Source organism: Nomascus leucogenys, chromosome 11, assembly GCF_006542625.1.
Source record: "Nomascus leucogenys isolate Asia chromosome 11, Asia_NLE_v1, whole genome shotgun sequence".
NCBI lineage: Eukaryota > Metazoa > Chordata > Mammalia > Primates > Hylobatidae > Nomascus > Nomascus leucogenys.
This window is the reverse complement of record NC_044391.1, coordinates 82,608,486-82,634,596: the sequence shown is the minus strand read 5'-3', so window position 1 is coordinate 82,634,596 and position 26,111 is coordinate 82,608,486. Positions and strand designations below refer to the sequence as shown.

At 40.5% G+C, this 26,111-nt stretch overlaps 1 protein-coding gene and 1 long non-coding RNA gene across 4 annotated transcripts in view; one reads left to right on the top strand and one right to left on the bottom strand.

The window, feature by feature from the left end:
- The first annotated feature begins 722 nt into the window (after window positions 1-722).
- Window positions 723-10,776, top strand: LOC115837284. Its single transcript, XR_004032342.1, has 2 exons — window positions 723-3,175; window positions 4,402-10,776. It is a non-coding gene; the product is annotated as an uncharacterized LOC115837284 (long non-coding RNA).
- PPM1L (protein phosphatase, Mg2+/Mn2+ dependent 1L) overlaps window positions 5,416-26,111 on the bottom strand; it is a 318,324-nt gene continuing 297,628 nt past the window's right edge. For all 3 annotated transcript variants that reach the window (XM_003256389.4, XM_030822770.1, XM_030822769.1), the window contains 2 exons: window positions 16,242-16,403; window positions 5,416-13,026 (listed from right to left, as the gene is read on the bottom strand). In XM_003256389.4, the coding sequence (XP_003256437.1) occupies window positions 12,680-13,026; window positions 16,242-16,403 (509 nt within the window). In that variant the 3' untranslated portion in view covers window positions 5,416-12,679. The remainder of the gene's footprint in view (window positions 13,027-16,241; window positions 16,404-26,111) is intronic.

The following is a 26,111-nucleotide window of genomic DNA, read 5'->3' as shown; positions in this document are numbered from 1 at the left end:
TCTGGGGACTGTTGTGGGGTGGGGGGAGGGGGGAGGGACAGCATTAGGAGATATACCTATTGCTAAATGACGAGTTATTGGATGCAGCACACCAACATGGCACATGGATACACATGTAACAAACCTGCACATTGTGCACATGTACCCTAAAACTTAAAAGTATAATAATAATAAAAAAGATAAATTTTGTCATTCTTTTAAAAGGTTGCAGCAACTGCTGTGATGGTTCTGAATGCCACTCTTCCCTCTCTTCCAACATATGTACAAACTACAGAAACAGGATGAAAATATAACAAAATTTGAACAGAAAATGCCTCTCAAAGATTTCTTCCTGCTTTAAAAGTACCTTTTATTTCAGTCTCAACAATGAAGATAAATCATTTTTATAACGCAGATGTTTTAACAAATATATTAACAAATTTAGGTAAAGGTAAAAAGTGGCATCAAAATGTCATGAGCAAAGACTGCTGGGGTGCAGGCCAAATGCTGTGTTTGCTGCTAAGCCCCCAGCCTCACGTGCCCAGCGTCCCGCTTTCTTCTGTGCAGGCAGGGGCTGCCTCCCACCTCAGTCACTTTTGTTGTTTAAGACAGAGTCTTGCTCTGTTGCTCAGGCTGGAATACAGTGGCACGATCATAGCTTACTACAAACTTGAGCTTTTGGGTCCAAGTGATCCTCACACCTCAGCACCCCCCAAGTAGCTGGGACTACAGGCGTGTGCCACCACACCTGGCTAATTTTTCAAAAACTTTGTAGAGATGGGGCTTACTATGTTGCTCAGGCTGCCACTGCTCTTTACCAGCCTTTCTTGCTCCTCATGCTTTGACATGTGAACCAATCCCAACCAGTGGGACCCCAGGTGATGTCTGCTGGTGGGCTTCTGGGGGTGTTGCTTTCTAATAAAGACAAAGGAGAAAGTCTCCTTTTCTTTGGCCAGATGTTAGGTCTGCAATGATAGTATCTGAAGCAACCATGTGGATCCCATGAGAAGAGCCTAAAGGCCAGGGCAGTGGCTGAGGTGGAGAGCCTGGCTCTTGTTGACATCATTGAGCCACTGAACCAACCCTGTGACCACAGACTTCTTGGCCCTGCATGTGTGAGTTCCTGACCATGGTGGGTGCAGTGGTCTGTTACAGCTGAGGGCATCCAAATTTTAGGAACGTACAAAACAGTTTTCCTCTTCCTGAGGGTCAGGGCCAATGATGAGTGGGGCCGAAGTGAAGAGATAAACCCAATTTCCTGTGAGGCAGACAGAAAGCAGCTTGTCCGTGACGCAGGAGCTCCATGCTCTGGGATGCATCTTGTTGGAGAATAGATCCCAGCCTGAGTGAGCAGCCCACACTGATGGATTGGAGATAGCAGAAATAAAAAATGCCTTCTCTTCCTTGCTCCTCAATAAGTGATTGCCTTCCATTTCAGGCAGCAGAGTCTGAATTCCCATTCAGCAGAGTCTGAATTCCATGGTAGCATGGAAAGGGGCACAGCATCCTGGTTACAAACCTGAAGAGTACACATCTCTCACTAATGAAGCCATCACAATATGGAGCCAGGTCTTCCCATTTGAACGAGGAGAGAGGACAGGGTCACATTTGCTTGCCTTTTACTGCTTACTCACTGAATAGCATCAGGGAAGGTTTACTTTATGAACCTGGCACAAAGTAGGTTCTGGGCCTGATGTTAACAACATTCACTCTGCCCTCTTCACAAATGAAAAGGTGGAAAATTTCTGACTTCTGGTAAATTCACATTGCGATGACTGTTTCTCTGGACACAGATCTGGCAGTTCTCCCATCCCTCAAGCCTGCTGTGATTGATTTATTTTAAAAAGTCTTTCACGGTTTCAGGAGAAGAACAGTTGAAAAGCTGTAGGTAGAGGTTAATTTGGTGTTCACAAATCAAGTGATAGTCCACTCTATCTCATAGCTCAATGAATAGTAGGATTAGGAGAGAAATTTAACTTCACTTTTGTAGTGAATCCCTTTTTATATGTACCTTTAAAAACTTCTGCACTTCCTTTTTTTTCTCCTTTAGTGAACCTTAGCATATAAACAAGATAACTTTTTGAAAAAGCATTTTATATGTAGAGATGAACTTTTATATTTCTCAGACTTAAATTTGAAAGCAGGTAGAGTAGGCAATTGTTTCACCTGCATAACAAACTCCTTTACTTTCCCCTTTTTTTAAAAGGGTCTCACTGTGTTGACCAGGCTGGTCTCAAACTCCTGAGCTCAAGTGATCCTCCTGCCTTGGCCTCCCAAAGTGTAGGTATTACAGGCGAGAGCCACTATGTCTGGCCCCAACTTTTTCTAGAAAATTCTGAGAATTGTCTAATCCACGAACTCCATCTACATGGTTAGTGCAAGTCACCATGTTACTACAATATGGCCTAAGCCATGAGTACTACCCACTCTTCAGAGCCTAGAATCCTGGAGAGAGTTTACCTCTATTTCATTCTGTCTCCAAATTTTACAGTGTTTCTTCCTGCATCTTGTGAAAACCTTTGCAGATGGATATTCTGTTCTGAACACTTTTCTCAGAGGTGCGTCATGCTGTGTTGCTGGAGCCTACATCTGTGTATAATGTAACCCTTGTGACCTTATAGTAATTACTATATAAACTTTGTCGATGCGTTACTATAAAGCTGGGTAAAAGTTGTGTTAGGTTTACAATAAACATTTTTTGTTGCATACATTGTATACATGTTTATAAATTGCCTTGTTTTGAACCAGAGCCAGGCTTATTCCCCTTCCAAATGAAAGCACCAAAGTCTGGAAACCTCCTGCCTCTTGCTTCTGTTATGCTTTGGTCTTATCCTCTACCCATGAATTGTTTCATTGCTTTCCACATAGAACCCCAGCTCAGCTACTCCAACTCAAAAGCATAGAGAAATTATAAAATTCAAGAACAGATATTAGAATGGAAAATGAGTTTAACTTAATACCAGCAGTCTCATGTTTAAAGTCTAACAACTTTATGTGTTTATTTTTGCTTTAATCTTGTCCTGGGTAAATTTTTAGCTGTTCATTTTTATACAACACAGGATCAGAGATAGCAAGAACACATTAGTCTCTACAAGGCTAATTCTACCCCAGCAACCAACCCATCAAAGCGACCCAAATGACACGCCATGCATCTTGAGTGACCGTGCACTGCCATATACTCTGAGCTCTACTACAGGTAATGTTGCACCAAATTGACATTGTAACTGTGTTTCAAATGTCTCTTAGAGACAAATATAGATCAGTTGGTATAATAACCTCTGAAGACTTCCAAGAGTAATGAGGTTTCGCCAAGGCTTTTTGTATTTATCATGGATAGTTTTCAGGAAATAACTTACGAGAAAGCCTGATTGATTTGACAGTCATTTTGACCTGTGATTTATTTATTAAATACAATTTGAAGATTCCTAAAATAAAGTGTTGCCAATAAATTATAGATCCTGTATCTCTTTATAAACAAATAATCCCTTGTGATTTTTAAAGTTGCAAGAAAATGCTGATGGAAAAATTTTCATGATGTTGAAATAGGTATAAATAAAAGCTTATACAAAGCCACTGTCTCAACATCAGCAGGATAAGAGATAAGAACTTCTGAGACATTATACTGTTCCCCAAAAAAACACTACTCAATTTTTTTCCTTCCCCTTTTTCTCTCCCCACTCTGTGCTTTCCTCCTTTCCATCCTTAGTAACTGAGCTCCATCTATGATTTTAATCTTACTAAATCAGAAATTGGCTTGGTTTCATTTGAATTTCCTTTTATATGTGCTCATGATTAAAAACAAAACAAAAACCCTACTTTTGATCACAATCAGATCTTTACCGTCCCTAACCATTTACTGTCTAGTATATGAAGTATATGAATTATTCTAATTCAATAGGATTCTAATGCAATTCGGCAATAACTAGTATTTGGATTTAAAAAGCCATTGGCATAAACAGAAAGACATATTTAGGGGAAATGAGCAGGCAAGCAAATAATTTAGAAAGAAGTGATGGTTTCTGTGGTTAAAAATAAAAGTCTGGGATTTAGTTTTTCTTTGCCATACAGAAAACAGATGTTGCTATTTTTGTTCAAAATACAAAACATAAATTCCATGCTTAGACTCTGGAATGTGTAAAGTAACTATGGATACCAAATTTATTATTTTAAAAAAATCTGACATTTAGTCTTCTGTTCATATTTGAAATCAGGAAATAATTGTGCTCCTGAAATGTTAACTTTCTATATAACAGATTCACTGATTTATACTCAGAAACACTGAAGATATTTTCAGTTCTGGGCTCTCTTTGGGGGCATAAGGTTATTACACTAATCTTTTGGGAACAAAAATAAAAATAGGCCATGGAGAGATGTTCTTGCTCCTCCCTTTTCTCCTTTTCTATAATCCTTTTCTTCCCCCAGAAAGATGTTGAGAGAGAGACAACCTGGCTTTCACCAGCCTACTGCCGCACCCTTGCACAGCTGCTGGCCCACTTGGGTGGAGGTTTCCAGTGGCACCCTCCACTGGGACAGTCCCACCTCCCGTCCTGGTCCCCAGAGGCTCCATGTCTTACTCCCCACCCCATCCTTCAGAAACTAGGTGAGCTAGTAAAATGGAGTAATTATCTTCTGCAGTTTGCTTGAGTGTTGGCAAGAAATTCCCAATCTCATATCACTTACTCTTATATGTGAGAAATAATTATTCTAATTCTGCCCTGTCCCAACAAATCTAAGCCCATTGGAAGAAATCATGAAGATAACAATTTTCATCCCATTGGGTCAATATTGAGTGTTATAATATCTCTGAGGCCCCACTAGGGTGTAAGCCCCAAGCGGGCAGTGATGGCGCCTGAGTGCTCACCGATGGATACATTCACTCAGACACAGCCACTGCCTGGCACATAGTAGATGTTCACACACACAAAAGGAAAGAATAAAATATACAAACACACTTACAGCAATAATAGTGACTTTCCCAATGTAATCTGTTCGTAAGATTGAGCAATCTGTTATAAATGCAATGATGCTTCTATTTTTAAGAAAAAAATTCATACATTTTCCTTATACAAATTATGTATGTGAGCAGAGTTTACATTGGGGTCTTTTGGAATGAACTGTTTAATTACTATTTTTCAGGTTTTTCAGAATAATCATTTATCTGAACCCACTAAAATTTCTGTTTGTCTCTCTCTCTCTCTGTTTTTTTTTTTTTTTTTTTTTTTTCCTGGCTGCCCATGAGAATGCTGAGACACTATCAAATAGATTTCAATTCTGTGACCTGAACTGCAGTTGTGTAAGTGCTATATATCAAAATCACTTGCTTTAGTAATTGAAGAGTAAACTGAAAGACAATATTGTAGATGTTAAAGTTTCAATGTGAACATGTAATAAATTAAAAAGAACAAACACTGCTTTCTAGAATAGAAGCAAAAGTTATGGGTTTTCTACATGGTCATATTTTATTCATTATTCTACTTTCTGCACACTGTATATGCTTGAGATAAAACAATAACCAAGATGATAAATAAAGACTGTTAGTTGTAGTCTGGGAGCCTAAATAAGAGGAGTATTCTTGCTTAATGTCCCATGGTTCTAGCTTTTCTCCACACAGCAGGATTTAGACATTTTCATTACTACATGAAGAAGTCATCATTTGTCCTAAGATAGACAAATGAGAATTTAAAACTTATACAAAAGACATCTTTTTCTTGGGTTAGAGATGTCTAATACATCATTTCTACAGGATTAATTTTTTAAGTTATATGAGCAACCTGACCCATTGCATTATATGGATTAGAAAACTCTCTAAGAAGCAAGAATATCAAATCACTCTGTGGTTTGTTTTTGTGAAATTGTCTGTTGTAAATTGAGTACTCACTAGTATTCATGTTGGCATTTGCAAAATTACCACTATGTTAAAACTCCCTCTCAGTTGTAGCTGTGACTATGTTTATCTGACTTCAGTTTTATTGTCCACAATTTGGAACATGAACGGAACCTAGGACAGTAAAAGTGTTGAGGACAGCAATAAATGAGATCTCATGTATCCATTTTCATCAGAAAAAAATGGAATAGGGACTGCAATTTTACTAACTTCACAAATAACTGAGAATGTTCATTTTCTCACTTCAATGTTATCTCCTTCACTAACAGCGTAAGTACAGAAAGCATAATTCATGATGTAATAAACTATAACACCTCCTTTTCTTAATTTAAAATATTTCCTTTTATATTACTCTCCCTTGATTTGGGCTTCTGTATTTTCTAAAAAATGCTTTACTTTACATTCTAATTTTGACCACACTGGAAACTGATTTTACAGTTTTTTATTAGAAAGTATTCCAAACCATTTTTCTTAAATGTGATTCTGCCCGTGCCATCAGTCCTACAAAAGGAAGCTTTAAAATTAAAGTGCTATCCTCATTAACAAATAAGCAAAGCATTAACCAATACGCTAAGAGAGAAGCCCATTTTTTGAATGATGAAAAGTGGTAACAACTGCCTTTTCTTGATCTATGTGCAAGTGTCAGAAATTACTATTAAACACAACCTATATATAGTAAAAATCTGATAATCCACATTTCTTATAAGCTACTTTTTACATTTTTAATGTCTGGGTATCCTAAAGGGGTTTTTCCCTGATACTTGACTATTACATCCGCCTTTGCTTCTGCATGAACACATTTTACATAGTGAATTATCTAATAAATATAGAAATATTTTGAGATAATGCATGATATCATATTTAACTTATGAACTGCCTCATGACAAAAGGTAATGAGAGCTGATACAAGCCCTCTCCTGAAGTGGCAGCGAGTAACCCGGGCAGGCTTTGCTCTGGGTCACTCAACCCTCTCTCCACCACAGTCTGCCACCAGTGCCTTCACAGCAATCTGCTTGTGCTCAATGTCCTCGGAGGTTTTTGAGATTAACTTGGATTTGGCAAATGTTAGGTGGGATTTTGTGTTTAAATAATGCAAGGTTATAGGACTTCAAGAATAAATGAAACCACATCTCTAAATACAATCTATACCTTTGCTGCATGCTTGCTTTTTGGTGGCGCTTTGAACAGGGAAACTGTCTGTGATGATTTGTTAAAATGAATAGTTGCTACATGCTCTCCTCAAAGTCCTTAACTTGGATTTATTAAAGCAGTTGTACATAGGATGCTGTGGTTATTACTAAACACATAAAAATTATCAATAATCAACCCTAGCCTCAACAGTTTGCTGTTCAACAGTGGTAAAAATAACAAATAGACAAAGCATTAACATTACTAAGGATCAGCAAACAAATTTACATATTAGAAAAAATGTTTAGAAATGCATCTATTGGAAGCCTCATGGTATCAACTGCCCCTTGCCCTTTGCAATCCACCACCTAGCCTAAGAGATCTTACTTTTAGTTTTTTAAAATGTTTTGGATAATGTGCAGATGGTGAGCTATTCCTAAATATTGGATGTAATTTTAAGTTAATGACTTTTGCCTTAATTCACTCCGTACCGTGTTTTCGACTAGATTTGTTTCATCCATTACTTTGGGGTAATCTCTCATAGCTTCCCAAACCTATTTCTGTAGCCAAGAGTAACTGCTGTGGAACTACAGGAAGGCCTCACATTTTAGGCAAGAGATAACTTGCTAAACTTAATTATGTACATAAAACACAAAAGGTGGGATGATACGGGACAGGAATTTTAGAAGGTATGAACTCTAATTGATTTCAAATTATTTCACTGAATCCAGAGAGGACAATAAAGGAAAGTAAATAAGTGTTAATAGTTTACATTTCAATTATTATATAAGGGATCATTAGTTTTAAAAATCGTTAAAATTTCAAAAGTGAATTAAAATCAAATTTGTGTTTTTCCTTTTCTGTGATTTTCTATATATTTTCAAATATCACATAGTAATGAAATATAAAACTATTCATTTTGATTCAACCCGAAAAGCAAAGGTAACTGCAAAAAAGCAATGGAAAGATCTTGGAATGAATTTGAGACATATCTAGCTATGGCAGGGCTCTTGCTCATTATTCATATAAAAGAAAGGGATGGCCGGGTGTGGTGGCTCACACCTATAATCCCAGCACTTTGGGAGGCCAAGGCGGGTGGATCATGAGGTCAAGAGATAAAGACCATCCTGGCTAACACAGTGAAACCCCGTCTCTACTAAAAATACAAAAAATTAGCCAGGTGTGGTGGAGGCCACTTGTAGTCCCAGCTGCTCGGGAGGCTGAGGCAGGAGAATGGTGTGAACCTGGGAGGCGGAGCTTGCAGTGAGCCGACATTGCACCACGGCATTTTTAAGTAGGATTGTTCTGCTATCAATATGAGGCTGCTGTTGGTCATATTAAGTCATACTACTTCTTAACACTGCTTTTATTAACAAGTCAGCTTCATATATGAAAGGCTCATGCTTCTAAGTTGCAAATTTTACTGCTACTACTAAGAGTCATCGTGAATGAAAACACAGCAATATTTCAATATACCAGAATTTCCCAAAGGGTGTTCTTTAGAACACAAGTTCCTTGCAGTGTTACTAGGTGCTACTCAAAAAAGTTTCTGTGGTCAAATTAATCTGGAAAACACTGGGCTAACTGACAGTAGATATTTGTTGTTTTTTTCTCTCCCCTGCAGGACATTTAAATTAGAGCCTTTAATGTGCTCATTTTTACTAACTTTCTAAGATGGTATGTGTTTTCCAAACTTATTTGATACTAGAATCCTATATTTAGAAGAGCATCTTTGGAACTTGTGTTCTTTGGAACACACTTTGGGAAACACTGGATTCTATTATTTCTATAGCTAACTAGCTCAAAAGTCTAGATATCAATGACTTAATCCAGAGGCAATTAAACAGGCATAGTATCTAACAAACAGTCATGTCATTTCTCCAGAGCTGGATGACAAATGCTGGTGCGACATGCTAAGGCAATTTGGGGGAACTATTAGGGGATGAACAGTCTAGTGGTGGGTCAAAAGGAGGAAAAAAGAATTTCTGAAATCATTGGAAAAGTTTTATACAAAGCATATATTCCTATAATTTCAAATATACAATGATTTGCTGCCTTTTCTAAACACAGACCTTTCATTGACACAGTTGCAAGAGAGATCTGGCAACAACTTTTAGAGAACAAAAAAAATCAGGAAAATCAAGATACACCTTGATACACAAGTTCTTGCAATGTTACTAGGTGCTACTCAAAAAAGTTTCTGTGGTCAAATTAAACACAAAGGAAATTAAATGCAAAGGAAACAGTGGACTCAATTTCCTAGAATCCAACAGTGAAATCAATTCCTAGAGCCACTTCAGATTAAATTGAAATGATGATGCCATCACTCTCATGCAATCCTGTTTGCCATTTACCCAAAATGATGTAATAGTTATACTTGTATGAAATAAAGCCCGTTTTAAATTATCCAGCTTGCATCCTTCACTATAACACTCTCTGTGTAATATTCTTATGACATATACAAGATTCAAGAAGCCAATACCTCAGTCCACAGCAAGGAATAAAATGCAGCCACTGGTTACCAGTAATATGTACATATGTACACAGATATGTCACATTAGAACAGCAATTCAGAGTTAATTGCCTTGGGGCAAGTTGTTCATATAAAATAAATACAGGTCTTGGGAACAGCTTTGGAGCTTTCTATGTAAGTGTTGTTTAGTCCTATGATGAAAGAATTGTAGATACAATTAATTTAAAAAAAAATTTCCCTAGCTGTCCCTCCCCCAACCTATGTTAAGAGTACAAATTGCCAGTGGAGCAGCAGCAGAGCACTGCATTAATGGAGACCTGGGCCTGGCATCTTGCTGAGGTCTCATAAGCACATGGCCATTCCCGTCTTCATTTCTAAAAGACTGTAAAACCATCCCAAAATTTGGCACCATGGGGACTATTGGCAATTCGAACTCGAGCTAGCTAGGGAGTCTAGGAAGCCTTGGGTGACAATTCCAAAGCTTTGGCAGTGCTGCTTAGGGAAGCTTCACATGCAAACATCTCAAATCAATTTCCCTAATGGCTAGATTCAGCATTCCCAGGTCCCTGGGGAGCAGCCAGTGTACCACAGGGCACCCCAGGAGTGATGTCTGCACATCCCCAACAGCTGGAAAAGGGCTAGGGAGAGAGAGCTCCAGAAGGAAGGGAACAAAATACTCTGATTTTAGATATAACTATCCTAACTATTAATGAAACTGCTACAGTTTTGCCTAGAACTTCTATCTTTTGAAAATCTACAAGCCATAGTAGGGGGGAAAGAGGCAGTAATGGGAGTAGGATATATACACTCTATTTGGTTAACATCAGAAATGAATTAATTGTACAAAGCAAAATTTAGAAGACGCCTTGTGAACCTCAGTTAGAGAGAAAGTTATGTAACTCGTGCACTCAGCACCATCTGTTAAGAAATTCTGCAGGGCACGTAACCACTGATTTACTAATTTAGTAGCTTTTCTTTTTCATCTTTATCAAAACACTGCTGCTTTCATTTTAGCCAATAAAAATAACTGTGGAATTTAAAAATGTCTTTTCCTTGCTATTATACATTTTTGTGCTATGTTAAAAATAAAGAAAGTTGGCTATGGGCTGTAACGTGCTGACACCATTGGTGCTGATTTCAGTTCAATGGTGGGTGGGGGCAACTCTTAGGAGTCAGAATGTCCTGAATTTCCAAGCAAACTCAGCCGCCTGGCCTGGCCATCTCAGCACTGCTCACAGCCAGCATTTGTTTTCCACATTCCCTTCCCTGTCCCCACCCCAAATATTAATACACACATCCACATATTCAGTGTCTCCCCATAGGCAAATGCTTAAATCTAAAATGGTGGCAGATACTTTGTACTAGAAGATTCTATGGCTAAAAACAACCAAGGTTCTAACTGTAATTCTGGAAAATATAGTAAACAAAAAAGTAAGCAAATCTCATGGGAAATCATCAGCAATTCTCAGTGCAGTCAAAGAAAGTTAAGTGCTTGGAGAAATCAAGACAGACTGCAGCCCTCCACATCCACAAGGCAATTTCTTCACTGTCTCGAATTCTCCCCTGGACACTGCTTTGGGAAAGCTCTACAGCAGCAGGAGGGGAGAGGGCAGGGCTCCACGGCGAGGAGGTGGCCGGTGAATGTGGCATATGGGAAGCTATAACCACAAATGCTCACAGGGAAAGAACAAAACCAGGTGGATACAGAGGGGTGGGAGGCAACGAAAGTTTTGTTTGGCTGTTTGAGTCACCTTAGGCAAAGAGAGTGACCCAGCATTTTCTCTAAATAAACTTATAAAATACCAAGGTTGGAAAAACGATACATTAGTGATACAGGAAATGGAGAGCAGCAAGCCAGGCCCCTAAATAATTCTGGCCCACTTACCAATATGGGTTCACGCTTGAATTCCCGACTTGCTGTGTTGCCACTGCCAGATCCCTTTGCTGCCTCCCCTGCAGGCCTGCAGGCCACAGGGGGCGGTTTGTGTTTGCCTGGGGAAAGCTCCCTGATGTGGATGGAGATTTGCAACCAAATGTTAAAGACTGCTGCCTTTCCATTGTCAAGGAGAAGCTCATCCCAGTAGTTTCCCACCAAATCCCAAGCTGCAGTAGCTGGGAACTCCACCTGGCTTCAAGGAACACAAATACAGTTATAGGCTGCTGCTTCTCAGAACACTGCGTGACACTTGAAAACTACTTGGAAAGGGGCAAGGAAAAACACAAAAACTGGCAGCTGGAGCTCAATTCAGGGTGGTAACCTCACCAGCTCACTCCTTTCTCAATGCAAACAGCTTACTTGCCAGGGAACACTGTGACTCATTCAGTATCATTTCCTTCATCTACTGTTGAAAACGGAAGGAATCATGGTATTGTGGCTTGCTTTTTTCATTTCCCCAATGTGGTTTCTTGCTCACGTAAGATGAAAAATCAGGGTGTCGGTGAATTTAACAGCTGCCTCTTACATACGGTAAGGACTAAGCAAAAGGTTAACGGTCATGCATGATTAGGATAAATGCACAAAGTTTGGTCAGGTGGTATACAAAGTCTATTTAACTATTAAAGGAAGCAAGGGAAAAGGGTTATTTCTGCTGTGCAGGCAGTTGCCACTGGTCTCTCATCCTCTCTGCTTCTCGCAGTCCCCAAGAGCAGCCAAAATAATAAACCATTCCAAATCTGCTTCCAAGCTGCTACTGAGCAGAAAACATGGGCTCAGAAGGACAAAGCATTCTTAGGACAGCTCTGTCTCTTGGCAGAGGGTGTTGGCCACATCAGCCCCTGACCACTCACAGGTGACACAGTGGTCTGTCTCCTGCAGCACTGGGTGGCCTGTCCTGTCCACTGTTCCAAAGAGAGGACACAACAGCTGATGCCTGGAGGACCTTGAACAGGATCTTGAAAAGAATCTTCAGGGAGACTAAATGGCACATATGCTATTCACTTCATATATGTGACTCTACAGCTATTTATTTATATATTTTGGGCACTGGATGAAAGAGTTGGGAAAACATGAAGAAACCATTTTCCAGTTTCTTAACTACATTGGCCAACGGCACCCTCTGTTCGTCACTGATTATAGACCTAAGACCACCAGGGAGGGGGGATTCCATGTCTGGGATGGATGATCCTAATTACAACTCCCACACTTTTCACTAAATTAAAAGAGACCAGTGTGTTGAAAGTCCTTTAGTCTAAGGCAGCTGAGACCCCTGAAGGGTTCACTGCTCTTCTGTTTTGCTGCTATTTCTGAACTTCACCACCATGACTGTTATATTGTCAGGGCAGCCTCTGTAAAATGACTGTAAAACTATGCTTTTGGCCCCAAAGTGAGGTTCATCCAAGCGCTCCTTGATGAATCGAACTGCTTCTTCATTGCTGAAAGCATCCCAGAGGCCATCTGATGCCAAGATCATGAACTCGGGCTGAAGCTTGTCCAGGTCAAAGGTCAGGATGTCTGGGTCTGGGATGACCACGTTGAGATTTTTCAGCGGATAATCCCCCAGGGACCGAGACATGGCCAGGATTCCCTGGACCCTCCAAGAGCCATTGAAACTGATGAAACCACCTAGAAAGACAGGATGAGCCCATTAGTTTGACCAGCTGATATCTCACATACCTGGGATAGTCTAGGTACGTGCACAACAGGGTGACCTACTTTATGTGAACTGGGCCATGAGTACTCCCCTTAACCCCGTCACTCCTGGGACCCACTGCATGGCCTGGGGTTTCATACTCTACCAGTTGATCCTCATACCCTCATCCTGGCATCTTGAAGGATTTCAGTAATATATCAGTAAGAGTACTGAAGGTGGGGGATACATATGGGGGAGGGCATTGGTTTTAACTTAACACCATGGTGGCTCAGTGATTGACAGTAGAGAGCATGAGGGTAGGGATTTGAGGAGAGCGGCAAAGGAATGCTGAAAGGCAGGTGAACAGGCACCGTATACATCATTTGGCCTGAGGCCACTCTTAAGTGTGCCTATATAGATCTTAAAACAGCTCTGTCCCCCCAAATAGTATCAACATTAAGAAAAAGCACATATTAATATAGTCATTAAAGGCTCAGGTCAGACTACTTGAATGTGATTCCTGGCTCTGTCTCTTCTAACCATGTCTCACTTTGGATGAGAAACTCTTTCTCTGATCCTCAGTCTCCCTGGCTACAAAATAGAGACAGTATCTATTTTATTGGGTTGTTGAGAAATGAAGGTCTTATTCCACATAAGTCATTTGGCACAGTCCCTGAACATAATATGCACTTAACAATTGTATCTATAATTTTTTTCTTCATTCACATATTTGTCAGATATTTACTAAATACCTACTCCATGGAAGGCAATGTGCAGGATATGAAGTTATACAAGATCCAGAACTTTCTTTAAAAAAGTAGACAGCCTGGCAGGAGAATTAAGCCACAAAAAGTATTAAATACAATAAGCACAAAGTGGTATTCTTCAGGGCAAGACCAGTGTCTGCTAAATGCTGTAGGCAGATGGAGAAGGGAGGGATAATTTCCAGTTCTGATCATGAGGGTGGGCTTTGAGCGATGGGTGAAACATCTATGGGCAGGATATGTAGGAGGACATTCCAGGAAGCATGGTCTAGTAGGCAAGAGCATAAAACCCAGTCCTGGGTTTCAGCTGTGGTCTCACCATTCGCTAGCTGTGTGTGCTTGGGCACATAAGCCTCTGTGAAGTTCCAGTTTGTTGGCTACAAAATGAGAATAATATTATCAACCTCTTAAGACAGGCAAAGAGAAGGTGTATGTGTAAAGTTCTAGGCTTTGCTGCCAGCACAGGATGAGCACACAATAAATGACAGCTAATGTTGTTGTTGGAAACAGTATAAGGAGTGGCGACAGAAAGACATGTATTTGGCCCAGACTGGCTGGACCTTACTGTCATGCTAAGCAGGAAGGGGAAAGATGTCCTGAAAAGAGGCTGAGGCCAGAGAAAACACACATGAAGATGGTAAAACCAATCACTGTTTCTTAAGCCCTGTATAACATATGCCGTTGATCAAATTATGTAAAAGAACAGAGAGGTTAGATTAACCTCCTTGGAGACAGTGTCCAAATTTGCTTCTACAAAGAATCAATGTAGGGTGCAGGCGTGGGTAGTGGGTATGACAGGGAAGAAGAGGAAGGATAAAATGGCCATGATATTTCAAAAGAGAGCACCGAACGGTAAGATGACATTTTCAGGTGTATTGTGTACACGTCCTTGCCTGTGCTGATGCAAGATTGGGCTAACTCTATCTTAATTTCACAGTGGACTCCTGCAGGCAGATGGTGTTTTACAAGTAGGAAGCCAGAGAACTTTGCTCCTACTGCCTGGAGGTCATCAAAGCTTGATAGATGCTCCTAAAATATCATTCGTTTCATCCCATCAGTAGAAAACCTGACCAATGCTTTCATTAAAAACTATTTTGCAACTCAAGCAATCACTGAAGCAGGAGGTTGTAATAAAATTCAACGCATTTTGACTTAACAGTATGGTTCCCTACTGTGAAAACTAAAATGTTGATTAGGTTCATTCAATTCATTCACTGGGCAGAAGCTGACCTGTAGAGATCGAGAGTCAATGTGCAGATTAATCCAGACAGCAGGGGCCCATCCTGGTCAGATACTAGTGTACATGAGCACCCTGCTTGCTCCCCTCTGACAGCTGGCCTGCTGCCTGGCACATCATGAAGAGCATACATCCTGCAGCTCTCAGTCTGAAAAGTTACAGAATTCTTCCCTTCCATAGGTATAAAGGTATTCTCTGAAATCGAATTATGAAAATGTAATAATCAACTGATAATTATCCTCCGAGTCTTTGTCCAAACGTCACTCTAGCAAGGTCCACACAGGCCACACTACTTAAAACTACAACTCCCTGACACTCCCCTTACCTGCTTCATGTCTATCCATAGCAGTTATCAACTTCTAATATACTATATGAATGACTTACTTTTACTATTTTTTTTTTTGTTAATGTCTATTTACTCCATTCCTCACCCCCATGCCAATTTCAGAATGTAAGTTTCATGAAAGCTTGGGAATGGGGTTTTGTTTTATCCCCAGCTCCTAAAATATTGAATAAACCAATGAATGAATGAATAAGGGACCCCTCTACCCCAACCTTGCTCTGAAATATTTACTTATACCAGGCACTAAGCCAAATGCTCAAGGCATAGAGATGAACAAAACCAAGTTCCTGTCTTCAAAGAGGTGACAGGAAGGCAAGGCAGATAGGAGAGCCAGGTATGTCCATGTATTATAAAAGGTGACCCAAGACGTCCACATAGGATGCTGGGGAAAGGCAGATGGGCATCCACCCCAGAATGGGAAGGCCCTTGCCACAGTGTGACATGGAAAGCTTCCAAAAGAACACCTTAAACTGAGTCTTATGGGACAAGTAATTGTGACCCAGAACAGCACAGAGGTATCAGAAACAAGGTCTTTTTAGGAATGATTAGTAGTTTGGTGTGGCTCCGAGGGAAGCAGCATATAGCAACAGGCTAGAGAAAAGTGAGAACCCAGGGCCCAAAGATCTTATTAGCCTTTAAACTGGAAATGGGCTTTTTAGTTCTTTTGGAATGTTTGGCTATGAAGGAAGACAGATTTAGTGGCCATTTATTTGATAGGCAACGTTACAAAGTCAATCTCAGTTACCTCAGTAGCAGCCTCTCTAATACCGGGTAACTGAACATTTTATCCAGGAGCTCTCCAAGCAAGCCGCCTTGTTCACCAGCAAGACAGCAGACATTTCTTGGAGGTGTTCACAAGCTCACCTGCTCTCTTTATCCTCTTTCTTTCCTTCAACTGGTAAGGCTTGTGATCATGAGACAAAGGAATAGCGTTCCCATCTTTGTCACACAGGACCCCGCGCGAGTCACCCACGTTGGCCACAGTGAGGTCTTTATCTGATAGCAGAGCAATCAAACATGTTGTGCCTGAAAAATAGAAGAGAGAGAATGCGGGAGGTCAGCAGTGCATTCAGGTTCCATTGCTTCTTGTGGTAACTGGATTCTTCAGTCATTAAAATTGCTTCTGCTGGGTGAGAATTTGACTCCAGCCACTCTGAGAATGATGGCTGTTCACTTCGACAACAATGATCAAATCTGACAGTCAATTTTCTTAACCATTGTAGAGTGTCACTAAAACAGGCTAGGATAACATTATAATTTTCCTAAATCACTTTGTCTCTGCTACTCTTAAACACATATCACATTTAAAAGGATTAGGAAAGAAACAAAATCAGTTTGAAGTTTCAGTCAACCGATACACACTTCGGGCTTCTGCTTGGTGCTGAGTTTCTGTGAAGTCCCAGTTGGAAGTGGGAAGGATGGGGGGGTGTGGTGGGCTCCTCATTTCTAGGGGGCCTAGAAATGCCAACAGCAGAATCCTGTGGAGCATGAGGAAGCTGCTGATGTCAGGACAGGTTGTGCTTGCCTATTCAAAGTCTGACAGCAAAGACTGGTGGCCAGAAACAGGTCAGCTCCAGGGTGTGATGGAGGCGGACCATAAAGACAGGAGCAGAAAAAGCTCTGATGATGACAGAACTGAGGCCTAGGGAGAGGGTGGTCCGAGTCAGAAGAAAGCAAGATTGAAGACGTGCTTGCCTGAAGCCCACACAAGACACAAAGGACAAGCTCTGCTCAAATCCTTTTTGAAATGGGAATGGATAAAAGCAAACAGAGTTGAACGGTCTGGTGTAGTTGGAGCCTGCCCTGTCCAGCTCCTTTCTGTTCACCTCTTCCTTTTTGACAGTGTCACTCAATATGCAAATACCTGCTGAAATGCACAACCCATTCAGCTCTTGCCTCAAACATATCTCCTTTACTTGTTAAAATTATGCACTAATTAGTCTTCATTAACGTCTCCTTCCTCATTAAGGTCATTCTATAACAAGAATGTCAACTGTATCTAAATGGCTCTTTAGTTTTCATGGAACAACAAAAAAGACCAAATTTTTTTTTTCTGTTTTTAAGAGATGGGGTCTTGCTCTGTCATCTAGGCTAGGGGGCAGTGGTGTGATCATAGCTCACTGAAACCACAAATTCCTCGGCTCAAGCAATTCCCCCACCTCAGCCTCTGGAGTAGCTGGGACTACAGGTGCATGCCATGGTGCTGGCTTGGAAAAAAACACTGAATTCTTTTTTTTTTTTTTTAATTTTACTTTAAGTTCTGGGACATGTGCAGAATGTGCAGGCTTGTTACATAGGTATACATGTGCCATGGTGGTTTGCTGTACCCATCAACCTGTCATCTAGGTTTTAAGCCCTGCATGCATTAGGTATTTGTCCTAATGCTCTCCCTCCCCTTGCCCCACACCCCCTGACAGACCCTGGTGTGTGATGTTCCCCTCCCTGTGCCCATATGTTCTCATTGTTCAACTCCCACTTACAAGTGAGAACATGCGGTGTTTGGTTTTCTGTTCCAGTGTAAGTTTGCTGAGAATGATGGCTTCCAGCTTCATCCACGTCCCTGCAAAGGACATGAATTCATCCTTTTTTATGGCTGCATAGTACTGTGGTGTATATGAGCCAAATTTTCTTTATCTAGTCTATCATTGATGGACATTTGGATTGGTTGCAAGTCTTTGCTATTGTGAATAGTGCTGCAATAAAGATATGTATGTATGTGTCTTTATAGTAGAATGGTTTATAATCCTTTGGGTATATACCCAGTAATGGGATTGCTGAGTCAAATGGTATTTCTCGTTCTAGATCCTTGAGGAATTGCCACACTTTCTTTCACAATGGTTGAACTAATTTAGACTCCCACCAACAGAAAAAAAAAAACAACAACAACACTGAATTCGTAAATAGACATAAAGAATAAATACAGGTTGATATCAAGAGCAGAGAGAATAATTAAAATAACTATCATAATATAATCAGTTATTATAGTTCTGCTTGAAATTCCATTCTTAGCTTATTTAACTAAAAATGCCTTGATCAGATATGGAAACACAAGAAATGTTGGTTGACACGATTTCTAATACAAAAGGCCTTGGGAAAAAAAAGACTAATCTCATGGATTATCAAAACAATTTTTAAAAAGCTGTAAGAATGAAAATGAAGCAAAAGCACAACCCACATAATTAGAAATTGTTCTCAATTTTTGATTTTTTTTTATATTGGAAACTGAAATTTTAGTATTCAACATATCCTCACTTTGTCCTCAAACATCTGATTGAATTAAATTGTCCTACACGATCATAGCATAAATTCTCCTATAAGGCACAGTCTTAGAGTTTGAAAGTTAAAATAGAAAGATTGCTTCATGGGATATTATGTGGCTTGTAGGCATTACTTCAGCATCACTCTTGGAGTCCTCTCTCTGTAGGACTCTCTTCTTACTCTGCGCTTTCTGGGTGAGCATGTCACCGACCTTGGCTTCCACACTTTCTAAGTCCATGCAGTTGGACTGGTTGACACTCCTGAGGTCTACACCAACTGCCTAGTAGGCGTTTCCATTTGCCTGTACTCCAGGGGATCCAAGGAAAGGCTTTAGGGCCTCCATGAGACAGAAGGGGAGGAATCCACCTGGCTGAGTTAAAGGCCCCTTCCCCAGCCGCATTTCAACTAGGACAGCTCTGCTTCCACGTGTTAACAGCTAACAAGTCAACTGCCATGCAAGATTTCTTTTTAAAAAAGGGAGAGGGAGTCATTCTTGCAGCTACAAAAATAAAATAAAATTTAGTCCCATATTTGATTAAGAATCACTGAAGGGTTTTAAGCAGGATAGTGACACAATGAGATTCATGTTTTAAAAGATGATTCCAGGGGCAATGAAGAAGATAGATAAATTGGGAGCAGTGAGAACAGGTGGAGTTAATGAGGATCTGAATTAATGTAGTAAATATAGGGATAGAGGATAGGTGATAGGTTCTTATTTTTTATTTTGTAGAGATGGGTTCTCACTATATTGCCTAGACTGGTTTTGAACTCCTGGCCTCAAGTGATCCTCCTGCTGGCCTTCTAAAGTGCTGGGATTACAGGTGTGAGCCACTGTGCCCAGCTCCCGTGACAGGTTTTTAAAAACCACAATGGATCACTCATAGAAATTGAGGAGAATAAAGGATGAGGGGAGAAGTTTAGGATAATACCCTTATATCTAGATGGGAGAAACTGGGCATTCTATGGACAAGGACTCAGAAAAGTCTGCTGGGGCCTTCTGGGAAAGGCTTTTTTTCCCCCCCCACTAAAAGAGACACAGAGCAGACAATGACTGTTTATTTGGCTCAGTGCTAGCCTATGTGTTTCACAGAAGTGTGGCAGTCATCTTGCAGCTATGAAGGGATATCCCTTAGGGTCATGGCAACAAGTGCAGGATGGTAGAGCACAGAGGTAAACAGTAGAGCCTGAGTCCTGGAGAATATCAGGCAACTGCTGAGCCAGCCTAGAACTGCCCTATCCTTGTTCAGTGAGACAATAAATGCCTTTCTTGTTTGAGACTTTCTGAGTTGAATTTTTTGTTGTTGTTCCTGTAATATCTGAATTTGATGAGAGATTTAGAGTGTGGCTGTTTAGCTACACAGTTGTCCCTTGGGATCTGCTGGGGATTGGTTCTAGCACCCCCTATAGATAGCAAAATCCATGGATGGCCAAGTCCCTTATATAAAATGGCTTAGTATTTGCATATAACCTATGTACATCCTCTTCTATACTTTAAGTCATCTCTAGATTACTTATAATCTACAATGTAAATGCTACGTAAATAGTTGTTATATTGTTTTTTTAATTTGTATGATTGTTGTATTTTTTTTATTGCTTTAAAAATATTTTTGATCTGTGGTTGGCTGAATCCACAAATGTACAACCCATGGACATGAAGGGCCAACTGTACTCACATGCTATTGAACATACTTAACATTGATGACCCGCCTTTGTCACAAACAAATCCCACTGTTTCTGTGGGTAAATTAAGATCTACCTCATGGTGAAGTTTTCAGGACTATCCTGCCTATGTTAGCAACAGAATCTTAGACCTGGCCAAAATGGGTGAGCCCCAGATGGCAGGGTTATGAGTTATAGGTGGTATTCTGAATTACTGAAATGTCTCCGTTCCTCTCTCTACAGAGGAAACCTGCCCCTATCCTGGGTGAGGTCTGTGTGGTTCTGGAGAAATAATATGTGCAAAGCAATGCTGAGCACTGGGGTGGGAGGCTTAAGAATGATCTGAAACAAACCAGGACACCAAAAACAACTTACTGTTTGGGCTTTGCAGTTTTAGCTCAGGATTATAACAGATAGCTTACAATCTCATCTTACTTGACAGAACAAACTGCTTGTTGCTGGGAAACTCCAGAAAAGACATTATGCCCAAGAGAAAATGAAAAAATCATTTTCTTTTTACGCTTGAGACAAAACACTTGCAAGATTCTGGCTATTAGTTCTGAGATAAAATATTTATTCCATCAAAGCACTATATTTATCAAAAATACCAGGGCCTGACAATGTTACTTAATTCTGAACCTCAGGATATTTCTATATTAACAATTTAATCTAGATGATAACTTAATTGCAAATCTGAAAGAGATCTTGGAAATTTAACCTAATAACCTTATCTCACGGGTTTTAAAAAAACCCAAAAAGCTAAAAAAAAAACAAAAAAGTGGATTCACATGGACTAGACTTCAATGTCCTAGCTAAGTGAGGTTTGGCAAGTTATTTGACTTTTAAACCTCAGAAAATGGCACAATAATCCACTGCATTGCTCAAGCCAGAACCTAAGAATCATCCTTAATTTTTTTCTTTTCCTCTTTCCTGATATTCAGTCCATCATTAAGTTCTGTTACTTTTACATCTAAAATATCTCTTAAACCCTTCCAGTTCTCTTGTTCTCACGGCATTGACTCCAGTCCCAACCACTGTCATTTTAGCTCCTGGGCTATTTCAGTAGTCCAGGTGAGAAACAATGGTGGCAAGTCCTGCATGACCTGGCCCCTAGCTAATGTGTCTAATATCATGTCACACCACTCCCTTCCTTGCTCAAGGCCTCCCTCCTGTTGCCCATACATGCCAACCTTTTTGTCATCTTTGGCCTTTTGTACACGCTGTTCTCTCTGCCTGGCATGTTCTCCTGTCTTTGACATTGGTTGACTGACCCATATGAAGATGTTGTAGCTCAAATGTGACATCTTCAGAGAGGCCTCTTCTGACAGGGATTGTATTTCCTCTTTATTTTGTTTATTGCCCTTACAACACACAATTATGTAGATATCTTGCTTATTTATTTAGACTATTTATTTAGTGTCAGTCTTCCCCTTTAGAATATAAACTTCACAAGATATATTAGTCCATTCTTACACTCCTATAAAGAAATACCTGAGACTGGGTAATTTATAAAGAAAAGAGGTTTAATTGGCTCATGATTCTGGAGGCTGCACTGGAAGCATAGTGGCTTCTGCTTCTGGGGAGGCCTCAAGAAGCTTCCAATCATGGCAGGAGGCAAAGGAAGCATGAGGCTCTTCACGTAGCTGGAGCAGGAGGAAGTGGGTGGGGGGAGGTGCAATACACTTTTAAACAACCAGATCTCACAAGAACTCACTGTCACAAGAACAGCACCAAGAAGGACAGTGATAAATCATTCATGAGAAACCACCCCCATGATCCAGTCACCTCCCACCAGGCCCCACCTCCAACAATGGGGATTACAATTTGACATGAGATTTGGGCAGGGACACAGATCCAAACCGTATCAGAAGTTTTGGATTTTCCCACTACAGTGCTGATGTCTAGAATATCAAAAGCACCCAGCATTGTCTAAATAAGCAAATTAATAGATGAGTGAATAAGCATTCACACATAATGTCCTGACTTGACATAACGCTAAGCTCCTAAAGTCTTGCTCTGACAGGTCAGCCCAGTTCAGTACCACAATGGACAACACCATTGTCCAGCTATTGCCATAAAAGGAGCTATCAAATGTAGCAAAATACACTTTACACCCTGATGAAAACACGATGACCCTCCTGTACATGTATAGCTCATGCTCACATGCTCACTCCTGGTAGGTGGAGAGAACTTCTGGCCCAGGTATGTCCAAAGTTCTTTCCTCCATCCAGGATTCTGGTCCAGTGCAAATAACATATGGGTAGGGCTTCCATCCTCACCACACCGTCCAAAGCCATGGCACCTTGTGAAGCAATAAAGGTATATTACAATGGTCATTATGAGGACAATCTGTGTCCGCTTCTGAACTCAATATGTACTTCAGCAAAATGGGCATGTTTTTGTGTTGGCCTAATAATTATTGTTTTCCTCACGGAAGACACACAAATGCAAATTATGTATTAGTCTATTCCTGTAAACCAACATTCCTCCCTCTGATTTAAATTCTGGAATGCGGACAAAGTAACAGTATACAAAAAAGTTATTCTAAACTTAACTAAATATTTTGGTTGGATAATATTAGACAATTAATTCATTTGACAAGTAGAGCTCGAGAAAACTGTAAATCCTAATGAGGGTTATGTAACTTGGGGTATCTCAGACATCTTTTAGATTCCTAGTTATAAATACTTTTAAAACTTTCTCAGTTAAATTCATAACAAAGTTGTAATAACGATTTGTTCAGTACTATAAACTCTACTAAGTGGCTCACAAACATACTTGCAATTGATTTTCAAACATTCAGAGTAGGGAGGCCAGGTATTCTCCCTCTAAGCAGATGAGGAAAACGGGACTCAGAAACCTCAAATATCTTATCCTTCACGCCCACCCCAATCCTCAGCCCCTCCCCCAGCATTATGAGTTTGTGTAGTGTACAAAGTACTATGATAAAAACAGTTTCTTTTCCATGAAACCCCAAGTGTCTTATCCCTGATTACATTGCTCAATGTATATGTACTGAATGACTAAATGACTAAAAAACCTGGGAATCCAAAATTGTTACTTTAGTAATAATGAAAATGATGGGCTGGGTGTGGTAGCTCATGCCTGTAATCCTAGCACTTTGGGAGGCCAAGGCAGGCAGATTACCTGAGGTTAGGAGTTCGAGACCAGCCTGGCCAACACGATGAAGCCCCGTCTCTACTAAAAATACAAAAATTAGCCAGGTGTAGTGGCACATGCCTGTAATCCCAGTTACTCGGGAGGCTGAGGCAGGAGAATTGCTTGAGCCCACGAGACAGAGGTTGCAGTGAGCCAAGATCGTGCCACTGCACTCCAGCCTGGCTGACAGAGTGAGACTCTGCGTCAAAAAAAAAAAAAAAAAAAAAGAAAGAAAAAAAAAGGAAAGAAAATGATGGACCCTGCTAAAGTATTTTATTATAATGCTAAACATTTTATTTATATTACATACTTAAACTCTCTGGAGCTCAAAAACAAGAGGTCTGGATTAGTTAACCTCCAGGCCCCTTTCAGCTTGAATATTCTGCAGATCTTAAATTAAAATTGCAAACTGCAATGCTTTCAGGTCCGGCATAAGAAAAATCTTGGCCTTCTTGGAGTAGCTATTTACCCTGCTACTTTTGATGGGAACCTGGGTTCTAAAACATTTTTCGGCTCTAAGGAAGGGCAAGCATGATGACAAGTGAAACTGACATCAGGTTTCAATGTTGCGGCTGCAAAAGGGAGTGGGGGGCTTGTGACAAACGGGAGAACACGTGCTCAGGGGAAAGCACTTCCTCAGCAACGAAAATGGCTGCCGCATAGGAATGCAGGTCCGCTGGGAATGTTTCCTCCGATTTTTCAAGGGAAGTCGTTTTTGTTTGAACTCTCCTGATTTTTTAAACGTTGGCAACTTTTATTTTAAAAAGCAGTACAAGCCAAGCGAAAGGCAGCTGTTGGTCAAATCTGGGCTGTTGGTGACCCTGTGCTCCCGGGCTTTCTATTAAATTAACGCCCAAGATTACTATGATTCTTCATAGTACCCCTTTGTATAACAATAAAGATGACAACGAAACCTTACACTTCTGGTCTGCTTTATGAGTCGTTAAGTGTTTTCTTACCCATTCTGGCACTCAATTCTCAAAGCTCATCAGATCAGGCAGGGAGGAATTATGACATCTACCTTATAAATGCATAAAATGGCAAAAGACAGCTCAGGTATTTCTTTAAGGTCATGTGGCTAGTTAGGTGAGGTGGAGGAGGGAAGGGATGACAACAGAGACCTGTAGCAGCTGAGGGTAATGTTGGCATCACATCTCATGGCTGCCCAGCTGCCAACTTACTGTACATCACATATCATGCTATTTATATGCCTTATTTATGATTCTTTGACCCATTAGGCTGAAACTCCCTTTTAGGGCCAGGGAGATGCCTTATTCATTGCTGTATTCTTTTTTATTTTTTTGAGATGGAGTTTCGCTCTTGTTGCCCGGGCTGGAGTGCAGTGGTGCAATCTCGGCTCACTGCAACCCCCGCCTCCTAGGTTCAAGTGATTCTCCTGCCTCAGCCTCCCAAGTAGCTGGGATTACAGGCGTGCGCCATCATGCCCAGCTAATTTTTGTATTTTTAGTAGAGACGGGGTTTCACCGTATTGTCCAGGTTGGTCTCAAACTCCTGACCACAGGTGATCTGCCCACCTCGGCCTCCTAAAGTATTGGGATTACAGGCGTGAGCCATCGTGCCCAGTCCATTGCTGTATTTTTATAAGAGTGCTTTGTACACTGCACAGACATAATGCTGAGGGAGGGGCTAAGAATTGGGGTGGGAGTGAAAGAAATGTGGGTGCTTTTCAATTTATACCTATTAATTGTACTACTTGTATAATTTACCCCTTATACTATGCAAATATAGACACTCTAACCATGTCCACACACATACTCTTATTTTTAACAAATATTAACAGGGCTATCTTGGTGATAGGATTTTAGACCTTTTTGTTTTCTTCTTTATATTTTTCTGTATTCAGATGAATTTAATGTTATTTAAATGTTGCAGTAAGGTAAAGTTTTACTTATTCACTGTGTTTCAGGAGCATATTTACTGCATCAAGCAAAGTATACAAGATATAAAACAAAATATAGAACTTACGATCCTGTTACAGAGAGTAAGATGGTAGAGATGGAAAAAGGACTCAGAGGAATAGTGGTGACAATGATGACAGCAGCCCTTTTGATAGTACACATTCAGATTCAGATTCAAATATCAATGACTATCCATCAGTGTCTGGGTGACATGAGAGCCTCAGCTGCTTTTAGGCTCTCCCTGCACTGCCTTGCTGCATCTCTAAGTAGTGCCACCCAATCCTTCTCCTCAGAGGAAACATTCTGTCTTGGGTGCCAATTAAGATCCTCACTCCCTTGCCCCCCTCCAACCTTTCTGTAGGCACACAGGTATGATTTAAAAGTTGGAGTCCTGAGAATACTTATTTTATGAAAATCCACCTTACTGCAACATTTTCTTAAGTGAGTGACATCACTTTTTATGTTGTTGGGGTAGGGATAGGAAGCTGGATGGAGTAGAGAAAGTTGTGTGGAATTAACACGGTTTATAAGCCTTGCTTGATAATGCACGTGGACACTCACCCACATAATGCCAGACTGCTTATGCTAACAGCAGCACCCTTCTGTAACATAAAGTGTTTTCTATGAGAATAAGGAAAATTGCCATTTTTGTTCTTTAGGAAAGAGAGAGAGAGATTGAATAGGGTAAGGAAGGGGTGGCAAGGGGTAAGGAAGGGGAGGAGGAGAAAGGGGGTGAGAC